This window comes from Megascapheus bottae, chromosome 10 (genome assembly GCF_031878675.1).
Source record: "Megascapheus bottae isolate mThoBot1 chromosome 10, mThoBot2.hap1, whole genome shotgun sequence".
In the NCBI taxonomy this organism is placed as follows: domain Eukaryota; kingdom Metazoa; phylum Chordata; class Mammalia; order Rodentia; family Geomyidae; genus Megascapheus; species Megascapheus bottae.
Window position 1 is genome coordinate 19,744,945 of NC_143518.1, and position 26,455 is coordinate 19,771,399.

The following is a 26,455-nucleotide window of genomic DNA, read 5'->3' on the forward strand; positions in this document are numbered from 1 at the left end:
TTTACATGAAATAGTTTTGGAGAATTTAAGCATGGTACCATGAAGAATCACAGATCTTAAAGCTGTATGCTTTTTTTTTTAATGGGTCATGGGGCTTGAACTCGGCCTGGGCACTGTCCCTCGGCTCTTCATCTCAAAGCTATTGCCCTACCCTTGAGCCAAGTCCCACTTCCCATTTTCTAGAGGTTAATTGGAGATAAGAGTCTCAAGTCTTTTTGTGCCTGGACTGGCTTTGAACCTTGATCCTCAGATCTCAGCCTCCTGAGTAGCTAGGATTATAGGTGTGAGCCACTGCACCCAGCTTGCATGCCAGTCTTCTAAGACTTGGATGTCATCTGACCTCTTTCTTCCCTTTAGTATCTCCCTGTAAAATGATGTTTCTGCCTCCTCTTCCTGCTCTCACATAGTAACTATTGAAAGAAAGGCTGATATCTTCAAAGGCTCTATTAGAGCTCAGGGTGACCATTTAGAGAAAGGGAAGAAGTCTTGTTTGTTCACTGTTGATTGTCAACATATATCATGAAAACTCACCCAAAAGACCACATGAGTATTAGGAATTAGATTTGTAATGTCCTGACCATTCTATCCCCACCCCCAAATGATGTAGTGTTTTGGAGGAAAAGCATTTGGAATTTACCTGCAAATTAACATTGCATTGTGGTCAGTCACTTCCCTGTGTTCCGGGAAGCTTAGGGGAAAGATGCAAGAGAGGCAACCCACCATGGCCCCAGTCTCTAACCAAGTGCCTGGTCCTGGGCTGTGCCAATGCCCTGCCTTATCTCAAGTTAGTTCTCCAATGACTCTACAAGCTGTCAACGGGGGTTTCACACATCAGGGCGCTAAAGACATTGTAAGGGTAAGTAGTTCGAAGATAATTACAAAATTACTCAGGAACAAAGACAAGATTTAAATCCATTCTGCCTTATGGAATACCTTGAGGTCTAAAAGAATAGCAGCAGAGCCTTCTAGTTTGGACTCGAAGTCAGGGGGAGATCCAGGCATCACCGTCATGTGATGAGATCTGCTTTCTGCTAATGTCCACTAATGTTTTGGGTTGAAAATCCTCTTGGGAGCAGCATGCTGGTTTCCCTGTATTCCTTTCCTTAAGCAAAGGATGGCAGGCCTGTGATAATGACTTTGAAAACCCTTTATTTTGGCTAATGACCTGCAACTCTGGTTGAGCTTCAGGGGTGCGGACCTGCACCCTGAGGTGCTGTACATACAGCTGTCCCTTTCTCTGAGGACAGCACTCCGGTCAGCAGGAGGCACTCATGAGGAACAGATGTCTTCATACTTTTGGCAAAAGGCAAGACTTCATTTCATTCTGATGTACTCACTGGAAAAGCTTGGACTAATGATGAAGGCAGAGCTGTCAGCTTTCTTTGTCTCTTTCAGTGGGTTCCGTGAACTCCTAAAATAAAACAAACTATTCTTAAAGTTCATAATTATTAGCCTGTACACTTAGGTACTCAGGAGACTGAGATCTGAGGTTAATGGTTCAAAGTCAGGCTGGGTAGGTAAGTCTGAGAGACCTCTCTCCAATTAACCCACAAACAAAACCAAGAGGGGAGCTGTAGATCAAGTGGCAGAGTGCTAGCCTTGACTAAAAAAAGCTAAGGACAATGCCTAAGCCCTGAGTTTAAGTCCTAGTACCAACACACACACACACACACACACACACACACACACACACACACACGCAGACAAATTTATATCAAGGAGACAAAATATGACATGTATTTTCTTTGTTGAAAATATGACATTTTCTTGGTGTGGTGATTTTCTAGTAATAGGTCAGTATAAACTTCACATACTGTTTTTTCTCCTGCATTTGCAGCACCTATCCTAATCCATTTACTCTTGCACTCAATCCATATGTATGAGCAACTAGTATCTGCATACTACTGTGTTAAATACTGAAGGCAGAAAGAAAAACGAAACATGGAATCTGCCTGATCAAAGTATATAGCTTATAGTGCTAAGGGGCAAAACTAGGTGGCTATTTGTCCTTTTGTTAATGGCAACTGGATTCTCATCTAAGTTGTATTTTCTATTGGTTTTTCCAAATCAAATCATTATTTTATAACAACTTCCTTTAGCACAGTGAAAAGACTATCTCAAATATCTCAGGGTTGGGAAAAACAGAGATGTGGGATAGAGCAGAGATGCAGTCTCTTGCTCTCTGCCACACCTGACACACCACAGTTTTGTCATGCGGTATCTGCCTGTTACCCCATTCCCTTCCTTGATCTTTCCAGGGGAAGATGGTGCCAGGGCATATTATTCTGACCTGAAAAAGTTCTGTGGGTGTTGGGTGGTTTTCAGGAGATGATTTGTTTCCGTTGCCTTGATTGCTTTCTTTTCTTTTTAGCATGGGTTGATTTTTATCTAGGAGGAAAAAAAGCATAACAAGTTATCCCAATAGCAGCAAAGTGACTAGAGCTCCACTATTGCTAGATTGTTATTTCTTTTAGAGATAACAATGGCCACACATAATACCCTTCCTTGGTATCATCTTCTTGGCCCAAAGCTGAAGACTTCTGAAGCCATGCATTGTCTTTCCAGGGCAGAGAGCTCCAGACTCTCCTGGTTTGTTTCCCAGGTACCACCACAGGCAAATACCAACAGGGCAGCTGTAAGTTCATGTGGGAACTACAAGTGAGGCCTGCCATTCACAGAGATTGCTGTCTATATCACTGACTTTCAAGCAACCTTTTGGTCGTGCTCAGCAGACCGTGGCTCCTGCCCTAACTTAGCATCAGTTTTGCTTTGATGCTTGTGCAGAAGTGAGATAGGCTCAATCAGTTTGGTAGCCTGGAATGATTTCTGGTTTTTCTACCAGTATTCTGCCAAACACAATGCCTTTTCCACCTTATACTTCTTGTTCTTAGAACTGGTATATGTGGGAAGTTGGGAACAAAAAAAGAATCATCTGGAACACTCTCCCTCCAGGTGTAGCCGGGATTTCAACTTCCTGAAAGTGCCTGTTCCCATTGGAGGTGAGAAAGGATAGCCACAGAGAAATCTCTTCCTAACTACCCTGACTCTAGAGGCAGCAGGTCAACTTGGTTCTACATGTAGGAGTGTCAGACTTGAAGCGAGGACTCTGGAAAATTTATCTCATCTCTCATTGGATGCTTGAACAGAGCAGCTCTGATTGAAGAAGATTTTCCGGCTCATGCCTACCCCTGGTCGGGATTCAGCTGCACGACAGATGGTGTAGCTTTCAGTTGGGTGAGGTTGCTAGATGAAGCTAAAGAGAAATACAAGGAGACACACAGACATTGTTGGAGGAGCTGCCCATGGCAGAGGATTAATCCAGAAGGGAGTACCCTCCAGCAAAGGGCTGAGAGAAAACAGGATTTGTATGCTGCAATAGTTTTATTCCCAGAGACAATCTGGATATAAAGGATTTGATGCATATGCTTACATACATACATACATACATACATACATACATACATACATACATACATTCATACATACATACATACATACACACACCCTGAAAATAAAAGCAAGGGAATAGAAAGTAGATACCAGAATCACAAGACCTTAGGATTGCTAGGGTTCATGGGTCAGGGGTCATGTTTCACAGCGGCCTTCCCATTAGGCTGTAAGAAAAGATGTAGGCAGCTCCTACAAGCTGACATTCCATACCTATGAGAAACAGCAAAGCAGTATCTCTAACTTACTCCCCAAGTCAAAGCTGATGACTGAAATAGAAAGGAAAGGTTTATTGGGAGAAACCATGTACAATCATGAGTGCGAACTTGACTCCTGGAAGCTGAAGATAGAAAAGAGAACACCTGAGAGATAAGGACCAGGGGGCTTCCTATAGGGAAGAGAAATCCAGTGGCAGGAGCCTCCAGGAAGCAGAGTGTAGGACAGAGGCACTGTTCAAGCGGTATGTGTGAAAAGCAACTCTTGGTTGTTAAAGACTGCACATCATGGCTGGGACTGTGGCTTATTGGTAGAATGCTTGCCTATCATGAGTGAAGCCCTGGGTTTAATTCCTCAGTACCACAGAAAAAGATGAAAGTGGCGCTGTGGCTCAAGTGGTAGAGTGCTAGTTAGCCTTGAGCAAAAAAGAAGCTAAGGGATATTGCCCAGACCATGAGTTCAAGTCCCAGGACTGGAGAAAAAAAAAGACTATCATGTCTGCAATGGGCAGAGTAGTAGACACAGCAAAAGATTAATGGCACCGTAAAGGGGCCAGAAAAGAGTCAAGAAGATGTGCTGGAGACACAGCTCAGTGGTAGAGCAACTGCCTAGCAAGAACCAGGATTTAAATTTGAGCTCCAGTACCACCAAAAGAATCAGACAATTGTGCAGACAAGACATAGAGCCTGCAGAGCCCTGAGGAGACCAGGAGAACCACTTGTCACTCATGTCTGCCACTCACAAGCTGTGTGACCTTGAGCAAGTCACTTCCCATTTGAGGGGCGGGGCCAGGTCTCATAAGCAGACTGGATAATCTGGCCTTGAGTCACTGTCTAATTGTAGGGTTCCAACTCACAGTTTTGAATGGAATTTGTTACATCCCGCTGTTGTTGCTGAGGCCTTAACCACTCAAGACCTCTGTTTAAGGAGAACCTTAAGACAGCATGAGCATGGTCACCTGGGAGAAGGAAGGAAGAGCTCATTAAGGACAGAACCAACCTTCCCACATAAGCATCCCAGGTCTCATATCCTCAGATTCCACTATGTGCATGCCAGAATGCTATCTAGATCCAAACTCACACCCGGTATCAGTAGTCTGGGGATGAGAATAGGAAGTAATGTTTAAGATCCCTCAGCTCAAGCCCAGACTCTATAGACCTGGGACCCTGAACCCAGAATTTGGGGCATCTTGGCACCAACCTTTCCTTCTCTTGAAACCAGAAGAGAATGTGGGAAGTTACTTCCTTGGAGACCTTCTATAGGAAGTAAATCAGAGGCTGGGAGCATCGAGGCTCCCACGAAGGGGCGTCATTAGCAATCTACCTGAATATGGTTTTTCTGCCCTGCCTACCTGCCTCTCCTTTGTTTCTTATGATTTCTTCTTCATTCTCTGTCTCTGTCCTCATCCTAAATAAGTCCTTTCACTTGCAGGACGTTTTGCCCTAAGTTCTAAAGAAGTTGTTGAATTTTTAGCTGCTGCTAAGACATTTTGCAAGGCAGAAACACAACGATACTGAGTCGTGTTCATGTATTATTGGCCACTTCAGCTAGGGAGGTAGGTGATTGAGGTGCAGTCCCTCTCAGAGAGGCAGGAGACAGATTCTCTAGCCAGCTAGCCTTGTTTCCCCAGCTGTTGGCATGGACTTGGGTCCCCAGGGAACCCCTCTGCATTCTTAGCATAAGGCAGGATGCATGCATGTGACAGCTGGTATGGGAGCAGAGGTAGCCATCTGGGTATATAGACATGACAAGAAAGCAGGTTTGAGCTTGATCAGAAGAATGTTTAACATATGATAGTCACTTGCTGTGTTTAACATTCCTTGTCCTTGCCGGGCACTGCCTCGTCTACTCCTTCTCCTTTATGAAAATTCTTTCAGCTTATGGATTTTTGCTAAGAAAATATGCGCATGCACACCTATATCATATACATACATCACACACACATATATCACATACATAGATGCATATAACATATGCATTCCTATGCATGTTATATAAATATAGATTCCTATAAATCCTTCATAATCACACTTCAAATATAACCCTATTTATAGTTTATCTTTATTTCTAAGCTTATTTTTATATTTGCATAAAACATGGAGAAGTATGACTATATATGTATATATATATCACATTAAAACAATCTCTTATATCTAGCTTTTAATTAGTTTTTCCCACATATCTCTAAATCAAATTGGCTTTTTCAGATGATAGAGTTTATTTTCTTTTTTCCTTTTATGCTGGTACTCGGGCTTGAACTCAGTGTAGTCTCATATTGTCACTTGGCTCTTTTGCTCAGGATTAGCATTCTACCACTGGAGCCACATCTACTTCTGAGATGGTAGACTTTAGTGGAGTTACTTGGAACAAGGAGCTATGAATCATGTCATCACCTTTATTAGACTGGGGAGAAGTTCATGTGTGGATACTTTTTTTTTTTTGTGGGACTTGAACTCTGGGCCTGGGAGCTGTCCCTGAGTTCTTCAGCTCAAGGCTACTGCCCTACCCCTTGAGCTACAGCGCCACTTCCGGTCTCATGGACTTTAGTGCCCGGGCTGGCTTTGAACTGACGTCTTCAGATCTCAATCTCCTGCGTAGCTAGGATTACAAGTGTGAGCCACAGGCACCTGGCTGGGTGATACTCTTGTTTCTCTGAGGGTCAAGTTAAAGAGATACCCACTGCACCAGCAAACACTCCCTGCACCCTTAAGGTCTTAGAGCTAGTTGTCTCTCACCACAAATCTCAGTGGCTAGAGAATAGGACTGTGAATCATGAGGAAACTTACCTGAATACAAGACAGGGCTCTTGTTTGCAGTTTTGGGAAGAATTTTTCTCTCCTTGCGTACCTTCCCTAAGTGGTGCAAATAAGAACAGGCTGCCTTCCAGGTACAAAACCTGTGGGAAGAATGACTTCTGGTCACAGGGGCAAACCCCAGGAATAAAGATCATAGAGGACACCTGGGTGGGACCAGTCCTTACAGTGTAAGGGTCCAACAGAGAAAGGGAGAGGATGCTGACCTCTGAGGGCTACCTGTCAGAGGCCCTTCTTTGGAGGCTTCTACTTGGTGTAGGCCTGGCTCCAGTGAGGGCCTGGCCTGGGCAGAGCTTTCTTCTGGAACGACCAGTGGATGGAGTCTGTGAAGAACTTGCTATGCCAAAGCTCAGGCCACCATTTAATCCCTGGGGTTCTCACTTGAGCATCGGGGAATAAAAATCTCATATGGAGTTAGAGCAGGCATCAAAGCTCTCTTTATAGCGCCCCCTAGTGCAGATAGTGTGTGACTGGTTCCTTTCTGCCCTTTCCTGAGAGCCTGACTCCATGAGGACATTCCTGGAATACACCTAGGTTCCTCAGACTCCTGGCCCGTGAACTCATCTCCCAGAAGTCCATATCATACTTTGCATTGCTTCTGTTTCCCTAGCTCCTTGTTATCTTTGCCTTCAGCCAGCATTGGGATTGGACCCCTCCCCATGCTTCCCCAAATTGGGTCAGTTCTGAGTAAAACTGGATTTATTTTCTATGCATCCCTGGTTTTTGTTGTTGTTGTTTTTTTGCCAGTCCTGGGCTTGAGCTCAGAGCCTGAGCACTGTCCTTGGACTTTCTCAAGGCTAGAGCTCTAGCCACTTGAGCCTCAGCACTACTTCTGGCTTTTTTCTATGCATATGGTACCAAGGAATCCAACCCGGGTCTTCATGCATGCTAGGCAAGCGCTTTAACCACTAGGCCAAACTCCCAGCCCATCCCCCTGGTTTTTAATCCTAGTTTTACTTCTTACTAAGTGATCCCAGGCAAGTGCCTTAGATCCTCTGAACCTCACTGTCCTTGTGGAAAACAGGGCGACAATACTGTGCCTACCCCACCTCAGAGGGTTGTTGGAGATTATCTCTTCTTTGTGATCTTTGAGGGAGATTATCTCTTTGCTGGGGATAATACACACAATATAAGACTCTTTGTGAGATTATGAGAAAGCAAGAAAAGAACCAACTACCCTAGAATCAGGGATTTGAAACCTCCCTGAAACAACTCGGATCTTTCTAAAATTCATAGAGAGGAGCTGAGATTTAAATCAAGGAGATACATGTTTTTCCTAAAAGCTTCTAAGAGTTTGTATTTAGTCCTGGCTAGAAGCACTAGAATTAAGTGCTAGATAGTAATGAGGATTCAAAAGGCTAATGACTTATCTTGATGTAAGATGTTTGTGTATGTTCAGTTCTGGATTAAAGAATTATTATTTCAGGGATTAAAAAAAATAAGGACTAGGGATTAAAAAAAATAAGGACTAGGGATTGTGGTATGAAGTCAGCCCAGCAGAAAATTCTTTGTGAGACTCTTATCTCCAACCAATCACCAGTAAAGTATGAGAATGTTAGCCTTGGGCAAAAATGCTCAGTGACAGTGCCCTGACTCTGAGTTCAAGTCCAATCATTGAAGACTAATCATTGTTAAGCGATCTTTACAATTATTACTATAATAGAATATAATTTCTTTTCGGAGGATGGGAATCCTAAAAGCAGAATTAAATAACGATCCAAACATTCCTTTAGTTCTGCTAGGGGAAACCTCAACCAGTTGTCCTCTAGTCATTGGGACATGACTGAGGGCTTTGGTATAAACAGGAGTCAGCCAGTGACCAGCTGAGAATGCTCAGACTTCCCTCTTGGCCAGAATCCTGGCAAAACAGGCGAGGGGCAAGTGGGTATGGGCCACATGTGCTCTATAGCCTTTTATTGGATTCACTTCTGCGTTTGTTTCAGCCTTTTAGATCTTCTCACCATTTTTCATTTCTAGTTAGCTGCCACCTTGGCCACATTAGACTTGAGAAAGATGAGATAAAATTCTAAATTTCTAGCTCAGGTTGAAAATTAGAATATTAAGCAACAGTGATGTCAGTGATAATTGCTAGATTTGGACACAACAGAAAACCCCTCCAGCTTAGTCCCTCCATGAGGCTCCTGTGTCTAAGCAATTGTGTTCACCTGGACAGAACTGTTCCCAAAGAGCTGTGGCCTACCCAACTCCCAAACAAGAAGCCTAGCTAAGAAGAACTCACACTCAATCCATAAGCACGCAGGAGAGATAGGGAGCCCAGAATACTGGTCCTTGGTGCCAGCCAGGTTTTCATCCTTCAGTTCAGGATTCACTGTGAGGATTAGGGTAGGCTGAGTAGGATCAGAACAATCTTAGTTCCCCCATGAAACTGGGAACCATGAGACACGGGCCCAGAGGACAATAGAGAACGGTGTTTTTCTAGCGTGGCAGTCATCAGGTAAAGGGAGATAGTTACCTTTTCCAGAAGTACATAAGGATGGGGAAGATAGTCAAGATAGCCCCATGGAAGATGCTCCGGTCCATGTAGCCCTCTGTAGCGGCTGCAATGATCACATCCTTCTGAGTCTCAGAGAGGTTCACCTACCCATGGAGTGGGAACCTGTCATTTCAGGGTCTTCCAGAACAGGCAATATCCTCTCTTGGTTCCCAAGACCCTCCAGACCACCCCGTTTCTTAAAGGCCAAGCTTTTCTTGGGCTTGCTAGGGAAAGGCAAGGAGTTGGGCCAGGACTGAGGAGGTACTTGGCAATTCAGTTCCAGGAGTAGGGAGGAAAATTCTACTTTATGAGAGGCCCAAGTGGAAGGGAGTCCCCCCTTACCCTGAGCTTGGGAGGGATATCAGAATGAAGGAAAAGCTTTATGATAATGTTAAGTTTGGACCGCATCAGGATCACGTCATTCTCATTATATGCTTTGTTGACCGCCAGCATGTGAGCTGAACTCACCAATTCATTAAACCTAAAACAAAAGAGGAGTTAAATTTGAAATTAGCAGGGAGAAGATGTCAGCAGTGGTTGGATAGAGCACCTAGCTCACACCTATTTTGGGCCTGTTTATTAAAAAAGAAAGAAAAAAGACAGAGCCAGGCACTGGTGGCTCATATCTATATTCCTAGGCTGAAATCTGAGGATCATGGTTTAAAGTCAGCCCAGGCAGGAAAGTCAATTAATCTCCTATTGACTAGCAAAAAGTAGAATTGTTTCCCAAGTGGTAGAGCGCTAGCCTTAAGCACAAAAGTTTAGGAGAGTGCCCAGGCCCTAGGTTCAAGTCCCAGAACTTTATCACACAAATAAATTCTGAGCCAATTCTGAGGCAGGCTGTGCTGTCATCCGTCCAGTTCAGCCACTGGAAAACACTGGGCACAACCAACATATCTGATAACATGCTAATACACCTTCCAGTGCTTTTCTGTACCACAACCCCCCTTTTTCAACCTGTGTTCTTATTTACCTATGTAGGTAAATTACATCAGCCTTTCCTTTTGAGGACCTCCAAGGCTGAAGTTTGTGTTGCTCTCTCCTAGAATGCAGGTAGATCCAATGGGATCTGGAGATCTATGTTTAGTCTTTTGAGGAACAGCCATAGTGCTTTGTACAGTGGTTGAATGAGTTTGCATTCCCACCAACAGTGTAGTAGTGATCCCTCCTGGCCACATCCCCTCCAGCATCTGTTGTTATTAGTTTTCTTGATCCTGGCCATTCTAACTGGAGTGACGTGGAAGCTTAGAGTTGTTTTGATTTGCATTTCTTTTATGACCAGAGATGTTGAGCATTTCTTCATGTGTCTGTAAGCTATTTTTGTTTCTTCTTCAGAGAAGACTCTCTTTAAGTCTTTGGCCCATCTTTTAATGGGATGGTTGTTACTTTGGAGATTAGTTTTGGATTGATTCAATTTTTTGAGCTGTTGATATATTTTAGATACGAGGCCTTTGTCTGTTGTATGGTTAGTGAAGATCTTCTCCCACTCTGTAGGATTCCTAAATAATTTACTAGCTATGTCCTTTGCCATACAAAAGCTCTCCAGTTTAATGCAGTCCCACTTATCCAGCCTTTCTCTGATTTGTTGTGTTTCTTGGTCCTTATTGAGAAAGTTTCAACCTGTGCCAAGGAGGCCTAGTGTATCTCCTATTCCTTCTTGTAAAGTTTTCAGTGTGTCGGCTTTTATCTCGAGGTCTTTGATCCGTTTGGAGTTAATTCTAGTGCAGGGTGACAAAGAAGGGTCCGACTTTAGTTTTCTGCATGTGCTTAACCAGTTCTACCAGCACCACTTGTTGAAGAGGCTGTCTTTCTTCCATTCTATTTTTTTTTTGGCTCCCTTGTCAAAGATTAGGTGGCCCTCAGTCTGTGGGTTAATATCTGGGTCCTCAGTTCTATTCCATTGGTCTTCAGGCCTGTTCTTGTGCCAGTACAAAGCTGCTTTGATTATTATAACAGAGTCTAAAGTTTGGTATTGAAATTCCTCCTGAACTGTTCTTTCTGCTAAGAACTGTTTTTGCTATATGGGGTCTTTTCTTATTCCACATGAAATTTTGGATTGCCTCTTCTATTTCTTTAAAGAATGACATTGGGATATTGATGGGTATTGAGTGTTGAATTTGTAGATAGCCCTTGGCAAGATTGTCATTTTCACGATGTTGATTCTTCTAATTCAGGAGCATGGGAGGTTTTTCTGTTTCCTCAGGTCTGCTTTAATTTCCTTTTTCAGGGTTTTAAAGTTTTCATCAAAAAGGTCCTTCACATTCTTAGTTAAGATAATTCCTAGGTACTTTATTTTCTTTGAGGCTATTGCAAAAGGAGTTGCTTTCCTTGATTGTTGCCTTATTCCTCTCACTGTTGGCATAGAGGAAGGCAGTTGATTTTTGAGGGTTAATTTTATTACCTGCTACCCTTCCAAAGTTTTGAACCAGCTCAAGGAGCTTGGGAGTGGAGTCTATAGGGTTCTTTAAATACGGAATCATGTCATCTGCAAAGAGGGAAAGTTTCACTTCCTCCTTCCCTATTTGGATCCCCTTTATGCTTGCTTCTTGCCTTATTGCTCTGGCTAGGAATTCTAATACTATGTTAAAGAGGAGTGGAGAGAGTGGGCATACTTGTCTCATTCCTGATTTTAGAGGGAATGGCTTAAGCTTTTTGCCATTAAGCATAAGCTGTGGGTTTGTCATACACAGTCTTTATTATACTGAGGAATGTTCCATGGATTCCTAGTTTCTCCAGAGCTTTTAGCATAAAGTCGTGATGGATCTTGTCAAATGCCTTTTCTGCATCTATTGAGACAATCATGTGATTTTTGTTCTTGCTCCTGTTGATGTGTTGAATTATATTAATTGATTTGCGTATGTTGAACCAGCTTTGCCTCCCTGTGATGAATCCTGTTTGATCATAGTGTATAATTTTTTTGATGAGTTGTTCTAGACAGTTGGCCAGTATTTTGTTGAGAAGTTTTGCATCAATATTCATCAAAGAAATGGGTCTATAGTTCTCTTTCTTTGATGAATCTCTGTCTGGTTTGGGGATGAGGGTTATATTGGCTTCGCAGAATGAGTTTGGCAAAGAGCCTTTGTGTTCAATTTCGTTGAAGAGCTTGAGGAGTATTGGTGTGAGCTCTGCTTTGAAGAGCTCTGCTTATAGAATTCAGCTGTGAATTCATCTGGCCCTGGACTTTTCTTAGGTGGAAGGTCTCTTATTGCCATTTCTATTTCAGTGCTTTAAATAGGCCTGTTTAATTGGCTTAGTTCTTCTTGGTTTAGTGTGTGCATGTTAATATTGGCTAGAAATTCATCCACTTCTTCTAGATTCTCAAATTTGTTGGCATAAAGGTTTGAAAAGTATTCCCTCATGATGCTCTGGATTTTGGTAATTTCTGTCGTAATATTACCATTCTCATCTGTGATTTTGTTTATTTCAGTATGCTCCCTTCTTTTTTTGGAAAGATTTGCTAAGGGTCTGTCAATTTTGTTAATTTTTTCAAAGAACCAACTTCTTGTTTTGTTGATTCTTTCTATAGTTTTTTTGGACTCGAATTCATTTAATTCTGCTTTGACTTTAATAATTTGCTTCCTTCTACTGGGATTAGGGTTGGTTTGTTGCTTTTCTTCCAGGAGCTTAAGGTGACACATTAAATTGTTGGTTTGCAATTTTTCCAATTTGTTATTGTAGGCACTCAGAGCTATAAATTTTCCTCTGAGTATTGCCTTTGCTGTGTCCCAAAGGAGTTGGTATTTTGTGTGCTCCTTTTTGTTAAATTTCATAAACTGATGCATTTCTGTTCTGATCTCCTCGATGACCCATTGGTGATTCAACAATGTGTTGTTCAATCTCCATGAGTTACAGGGTTTTCATTGGTGGAGATGGGTGTTCAATTCCAATTTGATGCCCTTGTGTTCTGAGAGAGTGCAGGGAATAATTTCAGTGTTTCTGAATCTGCCCAGGTTTGTCTTATGCCCTAAAATGTGGTCTATTTTGGAAAATGTTCCATGTGCTGGTGAAAAAAATGTATATTGTGTTGTTGCTGAGTGAAATAATCTGCAGTTGTCTGTTAGATACAGTTGGTCTATACAGTTGTTCAATTCTAAGGTTTCTCTGTTGAGTTTTTGTCTGGTTGATCTGTCCATAGGTGAGAGTGATGTGTTAAAGTCACCAACAATCACTGTGTTTCAATCTATATATGGTTTCAGTGAAAGTAAAGTTTGCTTGATGAAGTTCATTGCGCCGGCATTAGGTGTGTAGATATTTAGGATGGTTATGTCCTCCTGGAGGAGAGATCCCTTTATTAGTATGTAGTAACCTTCTTTGTCTTCGCTCACTAATTTTAGTTTGAAGTCTATTTTATCTGATATGAGGATGACAACTCCAGCCTGTTTATGGGGGCTGTTAGCTTGATAAACTTTATTCCAACCTCTCACTTTCAAAAAATGTTTGTTTTTGGGTCAAGATGTGTCTCTTGAAGGCAGCAGAACGATGAATCTTGCTTTTTGATCCAACTAGACAGTCTGTGCCATTTAATTGGAGAGTTAAGTCCATTGATATTGAGAGTTAGGATTGAGAAATATTTATTAGCTCCTGCCATTTTTAAAAGCTTCCATTAGGGCCTGTGTCTTGACAGTTCGTGTGGTACTTAGATGGTATGATTTTTAAGTGCCATTTCTTTCTCTGTATTACATTTGTGTTGGTTTTCTATGTGTAGAACATCTTTGAGAATTTTCTGTAATGTTGGTTTGGTTGCTATATAATGTTGCAGCTTTTCCCTGGAATGGAATGTTTTTATTGTTCCCTCGGTTATGAATGAGAGCTGGCTTTTTTTCCCAATATTTTTGCCTGTCACTCTACTTTATCACAAATCACTAAACTGCAATTCTAATTTGACAATAATAAACATAACAAGAAATGTATTCATTGTTACTATGAAAATAAATTTGAGCAGACATTGGTAATCCATGCAAGTCATGCCAGTAGTTAGAAGGCTGAGGCAGCCTGGGCTATCCAATAAATAAAAGCCAGGCACAGTGGCTCATGCCTATAATACTACTACTCAGGAGGCTGAGGTCTGAGGATCAGGCAGGAAAGTCCAGGAGACTCTTATTTCCAAGTAACAAGCTAGAAGTGGAGCTGGAACTCAGGTGGTAGTACACTAGCCCTGAGTAGAAGAACTCAGGGAGAGCAGCCAGGTCCTGAATTCATACACAGAAGTGCACACCTCAAGAAGGATTAGGCTGGGTTATAGTCAGTGGTAGAAAAATTGCCTAGCAGGGGCAAGGTTTTAGTTTTAACCCCAACATAAATAAAATTCAGAAGAAATAAGTTATAGTTATCTTTAAGTTCATTTTTTCCCCAAAATTATGAATACCAAAGCAAAAGTTTACTGAAACTAACATCCATGCTTAAATAAGTTCACTGATTTAAAGGCCAGTACAATGATGGTTAGCAAGAGCATTTATATCTTATGACACTCAACATTGTTCTATCAAGCGTGGAACATGGCCCACAGGAGACAGGGCTCATGAGTAGGGCAGATAAAATGGCTGACAAAGAATGATGAGTTGTCAAAGAGAGATGCTCAGGCTGAGAGTGTGGCTTAGTAGTAGAGTGCTTGCCTAATATACATAAAGCCCTGAGTTTGGTTCCTCAGTACCACATAAGCAGTAAAAGCTGGAAGTGGTGCTGTGGCTCTAGTGGTAGAATGCTAGCCTTGAGCAAAAGAAGCTCAGGCACAGTGCTCAGGCCCTGAGTATAGGACCAGCAAAAGAAAAAAGACAAAAAGAGAGATGCTCTGGACTAACCAATACACTCTCTTCAGAAGCAATATGTTGTATATACTTAAGATCCAGTTGGCTTTCTTTGCAGATGGGTATACATATAAACTGTGGAGAAAGGCTTAATGTGCACAGAATAAAGGAAAGCCAGATAAGGGATAAAAATAAGTACTCACTGTACATTACTTCTGTGGAAATTTAATATCAATAAAAGTATGGTGGCCGGGAGTTTGGCCTACTGATAGATTGTTTGCCTAGTATGCACAAAGACCCGGGTTCGATGCCTTGGTGCCACATACCTAGAAAAAGCTGGAAATGGTGCTGTGGCTCAAGTGGTAGAGCTCTAGCCTTTAGAGCTCAGGCCCTGAGCTCTCAAATAAAAAATAAAAATAATAAATAAAAATAAAAGTATATGTAGAGGTGGCGGGGGAGAGGGGTTGAGGTTCTAGCTTTATAGTAGAGCATGTACTGAGCATGTAAAAATCTCTGGGTTTGATCCTCAGCACTCATTCCCCACCCCATCTCCAAATCCCACCACGAGTTGTGAAGGTGCAGTGTGATAAGAGGAGAATTTACAAACAGAGGAGCATGAATCATCAGAGGTGAGGTTATATATGGCTGCAAGGAAACAGCCCACGGTCTGTATAAAGTTTCTACAAAATGTGTCTGGAAAAAAAGTCATTGTACCTTAGAAGGTAATGGTTTACCAAAATGTTTTTTCATCCTATATTCTGGCTGGCTTGTTGCCACCATGGTTCTTTTTTTTTGCTGGGAGCCATCTTATTGTAAGTAGGAAAAGGAAGGGCCATTTGCAGAACATAGTGACTGTATTATAAATGCGTACAGGAAAGGGCAGGTTTTGAGTCTGATATACTGTATTCTGAGTTTAAGTTGAGTAGTGATGGCTACTTCATAAACAAGCAGTTTCACTAATTGCCACTTTAAAATACTCATGGGAAATGTGCTTCAATTATGAAGCGGCTAATGTCATTTTTGTATTTAAAAACCAATTCTGTAACAACCGGAGTATGCAATAATCTTTAAAGAAATAGCTTAATAATTTTCTATTGGGAATTACTCATGACAAAATTCTCCCTGAAAATTCTTACTTGAAAACGATAATTCCCAACTAGAACTATGACTCCTGGGTGAGTAACAACATTGTTATCTATTGGTCAGGCCTCAAAAAAAAGTCTTTTGTTCTACTTAAAAAATACAGAATTCATTAAAAGGATCATGGAATTCTGTAAAAAAAAATTCAGAATTCAAGCTAGTTGACAGTATTTGGAATACAGTTTAGAATTTACAGAAGAAAAACTACATGACTCTCCTACTAGCGGGCTGGGTTTGGCATTACAGAAAAAAATTGGCAAGTAGGATATTTTAATTTTAAACTATCAGTTACATGTCACACATACACACAGCTCTTATTATGACAATTCCTGTCTTTGATGGAAGAATTAGTGGCCCATTTGTGTTACATAAGAAGACTTCCGTATTTATTAATTATAGAGAAAACAGTGCTTTACTTCCTTAGAATACATAAATGTCAACACTGGGGATTTGCAAATACTAAAGAACTTTATAACTCTCCATAAAGAATAGTGGAACTCGGTGTGGTGATAGAAGACAGTGATATTTTTAGGAGATTAGATTTCTACTTGGCAGAGTTGAAATCACTGAGCCTCACACAAATCAAATCAGTATTTTCTCAGAAGGTAATTCATAGTTATTTATTTATTTACTGTTTATTTTGAGACAGGGCCTTATTATACAATCTGGGCTGGCCTCAAAACTGTAGTCTTCCTATTCTACTTTCTGAGTGCTAGCATTCAGATATATGCCACCATACTTACCTTCTTTAAGGTTTTAAGGATGACGTGGTGGTTGAAATATGAAATGACCACCAAAGACCAGTGAATTGGAGGCTTGGTCACTAATGTCATGTTCAGGGGTAGAGACTTTGAGGATATGATTAGCTCATAGGACTTTCACCCCATCAATGGATTAATCCATTGGCGATTCATAATTTGATGAGATTATTTAGAGCTGGAAGGATCCAGAGGATGGAGCCTCATTGGAGGAAGAAGATTGCTGTAGGTATGCCTATAAATCATATATTTTGTCCTCAGTTCCTTGCTTCTCTTCCTCTCTCTGCTTCCTGACCACCATAAAATGGGAAGCGCTTTTCTACCTTGCTTTTTCTCTGTAATGTTTCTGCCTTGCCATAGACTTAAAGGCAAGGTCCTATCTGACCTTGGACTGAAACTCTGACACCATAAACCAAAATTAGTGTTATCCTCTTTTAAATTGCTAACCTGAGGTATTTCATCAGGGCAGTGAAAAGTGAGTATTACAGATAAAAGGCTAAGAGAGGAAGGCAAGAGAAGAAAGTTACCTTTCCATTTCACTAAAGAAATACAAATCATTAATTGCGAAGTTGACAATGATAATCCTGTGTCCGTGTATCCGGCGCTTCACCAGGGTTCCATCTCCATTCTCAGAACCTGGGGGCACTGGGGTTGGCCGTCCTGATGCAGTAGGTGATGTGGTGAAGTCTAGGAAAAAAAAGGAATGGAATTCCAGTCTGGTTTGATCAAGACCCTTTCAAACCTGTTAGTCTTTAAACCTGTTGGCATAACTATTGTGAAGGCCCAACTGTCTTGGTCTATTGGAAAGAAGCACTCCATATCATTGGGTGTCCCAACAAAGACTTGGAGAGCTGAGAATAGAGATGTGAACAACTTCTAAAAGGATAGTGTGGGACTGAGGGCACAGTCCAGGTGGAAGAGTATCTCTAGCAAGCTTGAGGTTCTGATTAAGCCTTAGTACCAGACACACACACACACACACACACACACACACACACACACACACACAGAGCATAATATAGGACTTTGTCTATAATACAATGTCGGGGTCCTTCTTCCCCAGTAGCTCTCGATCAGCAGGAGGGAAAGGGAAAACACGCCCGACCAGGACAAGGCAAGCGAGGAGAGGGCTCACTGTCCATCTGTATCCAGCCCTCCTTCCCCAGAGGACAAACAGATGCATCAGCCAGGTTTGTCAAGGCAGGAATCTCCCCTGCCCCCCTGAAGAAGTCTCTCCAGCTAATGCACCCTCACTCTAGGTCTCAGCAGAGAGTGATAAAGCCATAACACATCTGTAACCAATGGTAATCAAGTCTTGCACCCTGCCTCTTGTCTTGCCTTGTCTCAGCAGAAAGTTATTAGACATGGCTTTACTCGGCTCCCAGCAATACAATTCTGTTAATAGAAGTATATTCAAATGTCTGCCCACATGTGCTCACATACAGAGATGACCACAAGAATGTATATCAAACTATAAACAATCATTATTTCTGGGTTCTGGCTAAATAGAGTGTGGTTTGGATAATTCTTGTTTCAGGTATCTCAGAGAAGTAAAATAGATGTGAATAGGGGAAACATAAAAAAAGCCAAACTTACAAGACAGAGAAATGTATTGAAAAAGCAGAGAGAAAGCTAGAACAAAAGACAGATAAGAATAAGAGGGTCAGATAGAGTTCTAGAAGATGTAGACTGCATGTCTGAAAAACAAAACAAGTATTTTTAGAAGGTTTCTGGATGAAGATATCACCAAAGAAATCATGCACAGACAGCATTTGTGTTGAGAACAGAATCGTTTGTGGCTGGATCTGATAAGCAAACTCTAGTTCTGCAGGCTGGAATTAAGAACTTTATCTTATCCAGCTGTTGATTTTTCTGTCCTTCCTGTCAACTCTTTGTACTCAGTTCATGTGAACATGGTATGATTCCTTTTCCTGTACTGTCACATACAAGATGGAAGGTAACTGTAGTATTCCATCAACACCTGGTACTCCACAAAGACCTATTTTGTTTCAGGTGCTGAGTGCTAGGTCCTAGAATTTTACATGGAATGAGGTCCCAGGTCCTTGGTTTTATAATCTCTCTTCATTAGATTTAACTTGGAAATTAAAAAGGAAAAAAATCTGGAGAATATTGGAAAAATGATAGGATAATCAAGGACGTTAGGAGAGGATGTTAATTGTGCCCAAGAAACCTAGACATTATGTGCTGAAGAGCTGACTCTGGTCATCATGAACTCATTCTACCATTTCCAAAACTGACTTCAAGCTACCGGTAGTCTGCCAATTGGCTCAGAAACATCTACATATTCACCACTTTTCTCCCAATTACCCATGTGAGTAGCTACAGCTCACTTTCTTTCTTTCTTTTTTTTTTTTTTTTTGGTGAGTCATGGGGCTTGAACTCAGCCTGGGCACTGTTCCTGAGCTCTTCAGCTCAAGGCTACTGCTCCACCCTTGAGCCAAGCCCCACTTCCCATTTTCTGGAGGTTAGATGGAGATAAGAGTCTCAGGTTCTTTTGTGCCTGGGCCGGCTTTCAACCTCGATCCTCGATCCTTACCCAAGAGGTAAGGAAACATTATGAGCTAGGCACTGGTGGTTCACACCTGTAATCTTAGCTACTAAGAAGCTGAGATTTGAGGATCATGGTTGGAAGCCAGTACTGGCGGGAAACTCTATGAGACCCACTTCCAAGTAAACACTAAAATACCAGAAATGGTTCAAAGTAGAGTGTAAGCCTTGAGCACAAAAACTCAGGGATAGTGCCCTTACCTTGAGTGCAAGCTCCGTGACTGACAAACAACAACAAACCAGAAGAATGCACATTTTCTCAAAGTTGACCCCATTCATGACCTCAAGAATCTGTGCTATTTTCATTCCTGTGCCTTATACATCTTCTTGGCCTCACCCTAATCCCATCCCTGACCTCATTTCACTTGTTTTTTTTTTTTATAGTACAATCCTTACATTACTGTCAGGATACTCATTCTAAAGCACAAATTGGAAAGCAGCATTGCAGTTTCATATAGGGACAATGTATAATACAAGACACACGTACACACATATTTCATTTTTTTGTCTATTGTGGGGCATAAACTCTTGGCCTGGGCACTGTTCCTGGGGTCTTTTGCTCAAAGCTAGTGTTTGGATAAGTGTCTCAAGGGCTTTCTTGCCCGGGCTGGTGTTGAACCAGTTCTCAGATCTCAGCCTCCTGAGTAGCCAGGATTACAGGTATGAGCTATCAGTACTTGGCCACATGTATATTTTAAGAGACCAATAAAACAAACTCTTGTGTACGAGCTAGAGGTAGGATAGGTGAAGGGGACTCATGGTGTCATCTGTAGTGTCAGTTCCCTCGGTGTTGGTGGAGACGGTGAGTATTCTCCACTATGGTTCACTGTTCCTCCTCTCACTGATGTGTGTACTGCCTGTATGCAGTAGCCCGCTGGTGTCTGCCATATGTGATTTCCAGGAGACTGCTGTTGAGAAAAATCCATGCATGCTCCTCAACTCAGTGCTCTACTGCAGGTGTTTGATACATTTCCTTGTAACTCTTCCCAGCTTTCTTCCACAAAAGACATGCCACTTTTAAGTAAATGTGAATGTTCGCCTTAGCATTTAATAAAGTACATTTATTTTTACCTTGTTTTGAGGGAGGCAGATTTTCACAGAATGAGGGCAGGGAAACACTGAGTTATATCAGAACAATTTCAACACAGCTGATGATAAGCTCAGTGTGGTGGCTCACACCTGTCATCCTAGCTAGTCGGGAGGCTGAGATCTGAGAATCAATGTTTGAAGCCAGCCAGGCAGGAAAGACCCTGAGACGATTAGCTCCAATTAACTACCAAAATAAAACTGGAAGTAGAGCTGTGGTGCAAGTGGTAGAGTGCTAGCCTTGAACATTAACTCTCAGGGACAGCACTGAGACCCCGAGTTCAAGCCCTTTTAGGATGCCCCCACAAAACCCCCTAACTTCCCAATATTGGACAGACTGAGAACTTCTCTGTGTCTATTGAATTCTGTAACATGTGTGGGAGTGTTTTATTTTTCTTTGATGACTGTACTTGACCAAAATTATATGTAATTAATCTGCGAATGAGGAAGACTTAGTGTACCTTAGAATAGAAAAGATGAACTGGTGGTGGGTTGAGTGTTACCTGACTCCTGCCAGCATCTAAAAGAAAGAGGAAACCAGAGGACATCCCAATGAATGCAATAAACTCTCTCATTTTTGGTCTTTTAGGCAATGATGAAGGTCGTAGGGCTTGAGAGAAGAAGTTGAACTTTGTACTTATTCTGGGCCAAAACTTGAGAGTTGATTTCATTTCAAAGAAGAAACCAATGAGCTAGAATTATCTTTGAATGATTGTGAAACAATTCATAAAAGATATAAAATATTTGCGAATTTAAGACCAGAGTTAAAGTGCAACAGCAATATAGACAAAAGATATAAACAATTCAACCCCCAAATATATAAATGTCCAATAAATAAAAATGTCCAACTAAAGAAATATCAGTAAGAATGGTACACTAGTTTTCACTTACTGTGCTGAGAGTTTTTTGTTTTGAGTTTTTAAATTTTATTTTCAGGGTAACGTATGGATTACAGTTACATTTGTCAGATAGTTGGTGTATTACTTCTTGTACATTGATACCCCTTCTCATGTTTTTGTCCCCGTTTCCCACCCCTACCCCTTCCCAATCATCTTGTTTTCCCCCTTCCCTTCTCTAGAAAGTTTTTTTTTTCCGCCAGTCCTGGACTTGAGCTCAGGGCCTGAGCACTGTCCTTGGACTTTGTAAGGCTAGAACTCTACCACTTGAGCCTCAGCACTACTTCTGGCTTTTTCATCTATGTATGTGGTACTGAGGAACTGAACCTGGGTCTTTGTGCATGCTAGGCAAGTACTCTACCACTAGGCCAAACTCCCAGCCCTGAGAGTTTTTTTTAAAGCACATATTCTACATACTGGTGATGATCTGAGGAACCAGATACCATATAATATATAAAAATATATAGATTCAATATTTATGCTCTTTGCAAGGGTATAAATTATTGCTATGGCTTGAAAAGAACAACATTTAACTATTTTTACTCATTTACTCATTACTTCCATTTTAAGGAATTCCTTCTATAAAAACACACAAATTCAATATATATGCATGTATTTGTATATATCTCTATCATCAACTTGCTCTCTATTTAAGTCTTATTTAAGTAAACATTGAAGCAACTCAGAAGTCTTCACGAGAGACATGATTTGTCACTGCCAATCTTTTTAGTTCTATCTCTGGTACTTCATCATCTCATTAATTTCTACTCCAACGGTTGAAGTGCATTTCTGAATTACTCCATTCTTTTTCCTATTTTATTTATGGTCCCATGGGTATGTGGAAATCATTTCTTTCCTACCCACTTAACTTACATAACTTGCTTATTCTGGAAAAGCCATCTTCATACCATGTTCTAGAAAACCTTTTCCCGGGCCACCCCTCACTTGCTACTTATCGTTCACCTAGAGTTACTACCGAAATCTCTCACCACGATGACATAATAATAGACAGGCACAAAGTCTAAGATGCTCTGTGTTTGTTACTTTGCTGGAGACTCATGACGGAAGTAATGATTTCCATTCTACAGATGAAGAAATGGAAGCATAAAGTCAAGTTTGGGGGTCATTCAACCTGAAAGTAGTCTGGGATGGGCACATCCAGCTCCAGGGTGCTAGAAGTTGCACAGAATCATTTGGTACATGGTGGGACAGACACTGATGCTTCTTTTGTGCTCCTCATCATCTTCTCTTGGCTGAATACCTGGATTAATCATTTTTCATAGCCTTTCAATTTGCCCTTGTCAGAAATAAGGTTTCCCACCTCTGGCAGTTCCAACAATCATGGCTTCTATTTTCTTTCCAAAACTGTAGGTACTCAAAGGACAGAGCCTATGCTGGGTGCTGTACCCCCGACACTCAGCAGAGTGCCACATAGAGTGCCACCCCCAAAAGCATTGTGAGTGAAGGAATTTGTTAATGAAATGGTTGACTGTATTTATACAATGGACTCTTTAGAGAGGTCAGAAATATGTAGACTTATGTGTACTGACATTAAAAAATGTCCAAGATACAACATGAAGGGAAAACCACGTTATGGCATTTTATGAGGAGGAAAAATTGGTAGGTAGGTTTACAAAGAGTTGACAATGTTCTTTCTCTCTCTTTGTTTCAATGATTTGAACATAGGTTCTCTTGATTATTCCGCTTACTTGGCTGGTGCTCTACTATTTGAACCATAGCTCCAGCCTAACCTCTGCCAGTTATTTTGTAGGCAAAGTCTCTACCCAGACTGACTTTGAACAATACCAGCCTCCTGAGTAGATAATTCAAGGCTTAAGCTATCAGAGCCTAACAGCAATTTTATCTCATGGGAAATTTTCACTAGTATGATATATATATACATATATACACACACACATATATATACATATATACACAAATATGTGTGCATATGTATTCATCTTTATTACCTATATTAGTAGCATATGTTAATTTTATAGGCAGAAAAATATTTTAAAGAAGTTTTTAAGATCAAAAATAACTTAAGGATATGATTTTATAAAATGTGAGACCCTGTGGGGCCTTTGGTTATTGATTGTCCATGTGCTGCTTGGCTTCCTGAGCAGAGGCTGCTTTCCAGTAGGCCTAGGTATCACTTGGCACCCAGAACCTGGGATTTTTTGCTTGTTCTAGATTGACTCAGTTCCTGGCACAAAGTAATGTACACTGCAGCTATTTATTTGGGTGAAAACTAGGTTGAGATCCCAGCAGGAAAGCAGGTTAAACTTACTTTCTTTGGTATTATACATTTCCCGGTGAAGATAGTCTGTAAATTCTTGAAGCATTGCAGCATTTGCTACACATCTGCGGTACTTGCAGAAACTCTTGATGAAGCTGATCATTTTCAGCCAGCCTTTTTTCTTGAGAGAAAAAGAGGGACTCAATATAATAATTAATCTAACTGCCATTCCCTATTGTGTACCAGTATCTGGAATTCATCATGTTTAACACTCCCTCTTCGTCAGATGCTAGCAGCTCATGTCTATAATTTTAGCTACTTGGGAGGCAGAGATCTGAGGATTGAGATTCAGGCCAGCCCAGGCAGAAAAGTCCGAGAGATTCTTATCTCTAGTTAATCAGTAAAAAAAAAAAAAAGTGGAAGTATGGCTTAAGTGTAGAGTACCAGCTTTGAGTAAAAAAAAATGCAAGAATTCAAAGCCTTGAGTTCAATCTCCAGTACTATCACCCATCCCCTACACAAACACACCAACAAAAACAAAACAGAATCCCTCATCACATTTTACAAAGGAATAGTTTTAGCTCCAATGCAAAGGTCAGAGAGAGAGAGGTCAGGTCAGAGAGCTTGAATAATGCTTCTCAGGTGAAGAAGCTATAGGAGGAAGATTCTGGCTGCTGTCCTCTTCTACCTCAGCTTTTCAGCAGTGAAACTTTGAAATACCAAGGTTGAGAAAGGGAAGAAACAAGCCAGAGAAAAATGCCATGCAGGTGAATGGCTGAATGGCTCAGGCAGGGTTTGACATGTTGAATAAGGAAGTGAGTAAAACCATATCTAAACATTTTTTTAAAAGCATGAACTCACAACACTCACAGGTGCCCCCCAAAATGTTTTTGTGTATGTGTGTGTGTTCATTCCTCTGCCCAGTTCATTTACTTCCAGCTCAATAGATACTGACAGCCAGAAAGAATGTTGGTCAGCAAGTCCAGTGGTTTCAGTCTACAGAGAAGGTATGACCCCAGACAGACAAGGGTCAACTACAGGAAGTAAAGGGGTGCTGAAACTTTAAATCTTAGAACCAGTTTCTTGGTAATTGTGTCATTTAGGTCCTTTTGCTTGCCCCAGTCAGTGTCTAAGATCTGAAGTGAGGTTTTAAGCTAGTCCAGGCAGGGAAGTCTGTGAGATTCTTATTGCCAATTCACCACTAAAAAGCTAGAAGTGGAGTTGTGGCTCAGTGAAAAAAGTGAAGGGACAGCGCACAGGCCCGGAGGTCAAGCTTCAGTTCCTGGGGTGAGGGTGGGGGTTATAGACCTGATGTAAATTCAAATATAGTGCTGGGCATTGAGGAGCTTTGAGTACATGTTGTTTTCCTTTAAGTTTAACTAAGAACAATTGGAATTTCTGATATTAAACTAAGCACCTTAGCTCTGTATACATCATTCTTCATGTTTATTTTTCAGATAGAGTCTCATGTTTTTGCCCAGGCCTTCCTGAAGCTGTTACCTCCCTCTCCACTTATACACTTCAATAGCTTGGACTGTAGGCATGCACAGTCATTCCCAGCTATGACATTATTAAGTGTCTTTGGTGACCACTCACTGGGCCCTCACAGGGTCAGCTCCTATACAGAGGAGCTAGGAGAGAGTGGCTCCTTTTCTAAAGTAGTGGATCAATGAATTTTACCACTATGTTTAAAGATGTGTTAGCAGGATCTTTGCAGTCAGGTAGCACTGGAGTTAATTTTTTCTCTCTCTCTGATCCTCAGAGCCTGGGTGCTATCCCTGAGCTGCTTCTGCTCATGGCTACCACACCACTTTGAGCCACAGTTTCACTTCTAGCTTTCTGGTTTTCTGGTGGAGATAAGAGGCTCATGGACTTATATGCTCAGGCTGGTTTTGAACTGGGATCCTCAGATCTCAGTCACCTCAGTAGCTAGAATTATAGCCACAGATGCCCAGCCAAGACTCAGATTTTTTTCTGATCTGACTTTGAAACACACCGATGGAGAGATTTTTCTAAAGGAGCCCATGTGTTTTACTTTCCAATGGCACAAGAAGACTTTTCTGAGTAAAATTTTTGTCTCCTGTTTCTTCCTCCTACTCCCCCCACCCCCCGACCTGGCCCTGCCCTGCCCTGCCCCATTTTTTTCTGTTATGGGACAAAGAATGAACTATGGCATTGTGGGTAGACAGGAATGAGCATGCTCTGTTCTCTGGGAGCTGCCTGTCTATAGGATCACCCCTAGTCAGGCAGTGAGGAACTCACCTTAGTAGTGGGGGCTTCAGTTGCCAGTGAACTGCTTTGAAATTTGGGTGCAAAGGACATTAGTGAAGTCCCTAGGCCACAACCGACTGATGTTTGGACAGTCAAGGTCTGCCAAATTAGCCAGTGGCAGTTAACAAACTGACGGCTTCCTCACCCTATGTCTAACTCTGGTGTTCCTCTCTCAGCGGGTTCTGATTGTAAGGGGAGAAGAAAAGGGCTTCACTGGCCAGTATAACAACTTCTCTGAACCTCAGAAAATAGGGTTTAAAAAACAAAATCTATGCTCCCAGGAGTAGTTGCAATGACAATCTTTTGAACGGTTGAAAATGCTCAGTATCTTTCTGGCCTCCAAGGCCTTGTTTTCAAGATCTTCCTCACTCACCTGGGATCTCTGTAGGTTCATGGTTGTCCTTGAGGGCTTCCTAGGGGAGCTTTGTATCATCGATTCTAAGTCAAGCATAGCACGAGCTGGGAAGAGCTGTTGATATTCTAAAAACCTAACAGAAGGATCAAGAGCATCAAAGGATTCTCACAGACATACCCACCCATCCATGACTGGATGAAGAAAATGTGGCCCATATTCAGTCACAAAGAATAAGATTGCCATTTGTAGCAAAATGGATAGATATTGTGTTAAGTGAGATAAGCCAAGTTCAGAAAAGCAAAGAATCACATTTTAACTAATATTAGAATCTAGGTCCACTTCCCAAATATGACATAACTGTAAAACATGGACTGCTTTATGGTGGAAGAACTAATATTCTGAGGAGGTGATGTTGACTGTGAATATTA

At 41.4% G+C, this 26,455-nt stretch overlaps 1 protein-coding gene across 3 annotated transcripts in view; it reads right to left on the reverse strand.

Annotated features, from left to right (window-relative positions):
* Window positions 1–1,132: 1,132 nt before the first annotated feature.
* The window catches only part of Rgsl1 (regulator of G protein signaling like 1), a 57,032-nt gene continuing 31,709 nt past the window's right edge, over window positions 1,133–26,455 (reverse strand). For 2 of the 3 annotated variants that reach the window (XM_090340304.1, XM_090340303.1), the window contains exons 14-22: window positions 26,046–26,160; window positions 23,453–23,582; window positions 17,140–17,299; window positions 9,313–9,451; window positions 8,950–9,074; window positions 6,450–6,559; window positions 4,520–4,621; window positions 2,291–2,388; window positions 1,133–1,411 (exon numbers count right to left, since the gene is read on the reverse strand). In XM_090340304.1, the coding sequence (XP_090196430.1) occupies window positions 1,373–1,411; window positions 2,291–2,388; window positions 4,520–4,621; window positions 6,450–6,559; window positions 8,950–9,074; window positions 9,313–9,451; window positions 17,140–17,299; window positions 23,453–23,582; window positions 26,046–26,160 (1,018 nt within the window). In that variant the 3' untranslated portion in view covers window positions 1,133–1,372. The remainder of the gene's footprint in view (window positions 1,412–2,290; window positions 2,389–4,519; window positions 4,622–6,449; window positions 6,560–8,949; window positions 9,075–9,312; window positions 9,452–17,139; window positions 17,300–23,452; window positions 23,583–26,045; window positions 26,161–26,455) is intronic. The other variant, XM_090340305.1, reaches the window with a different exon arrangement.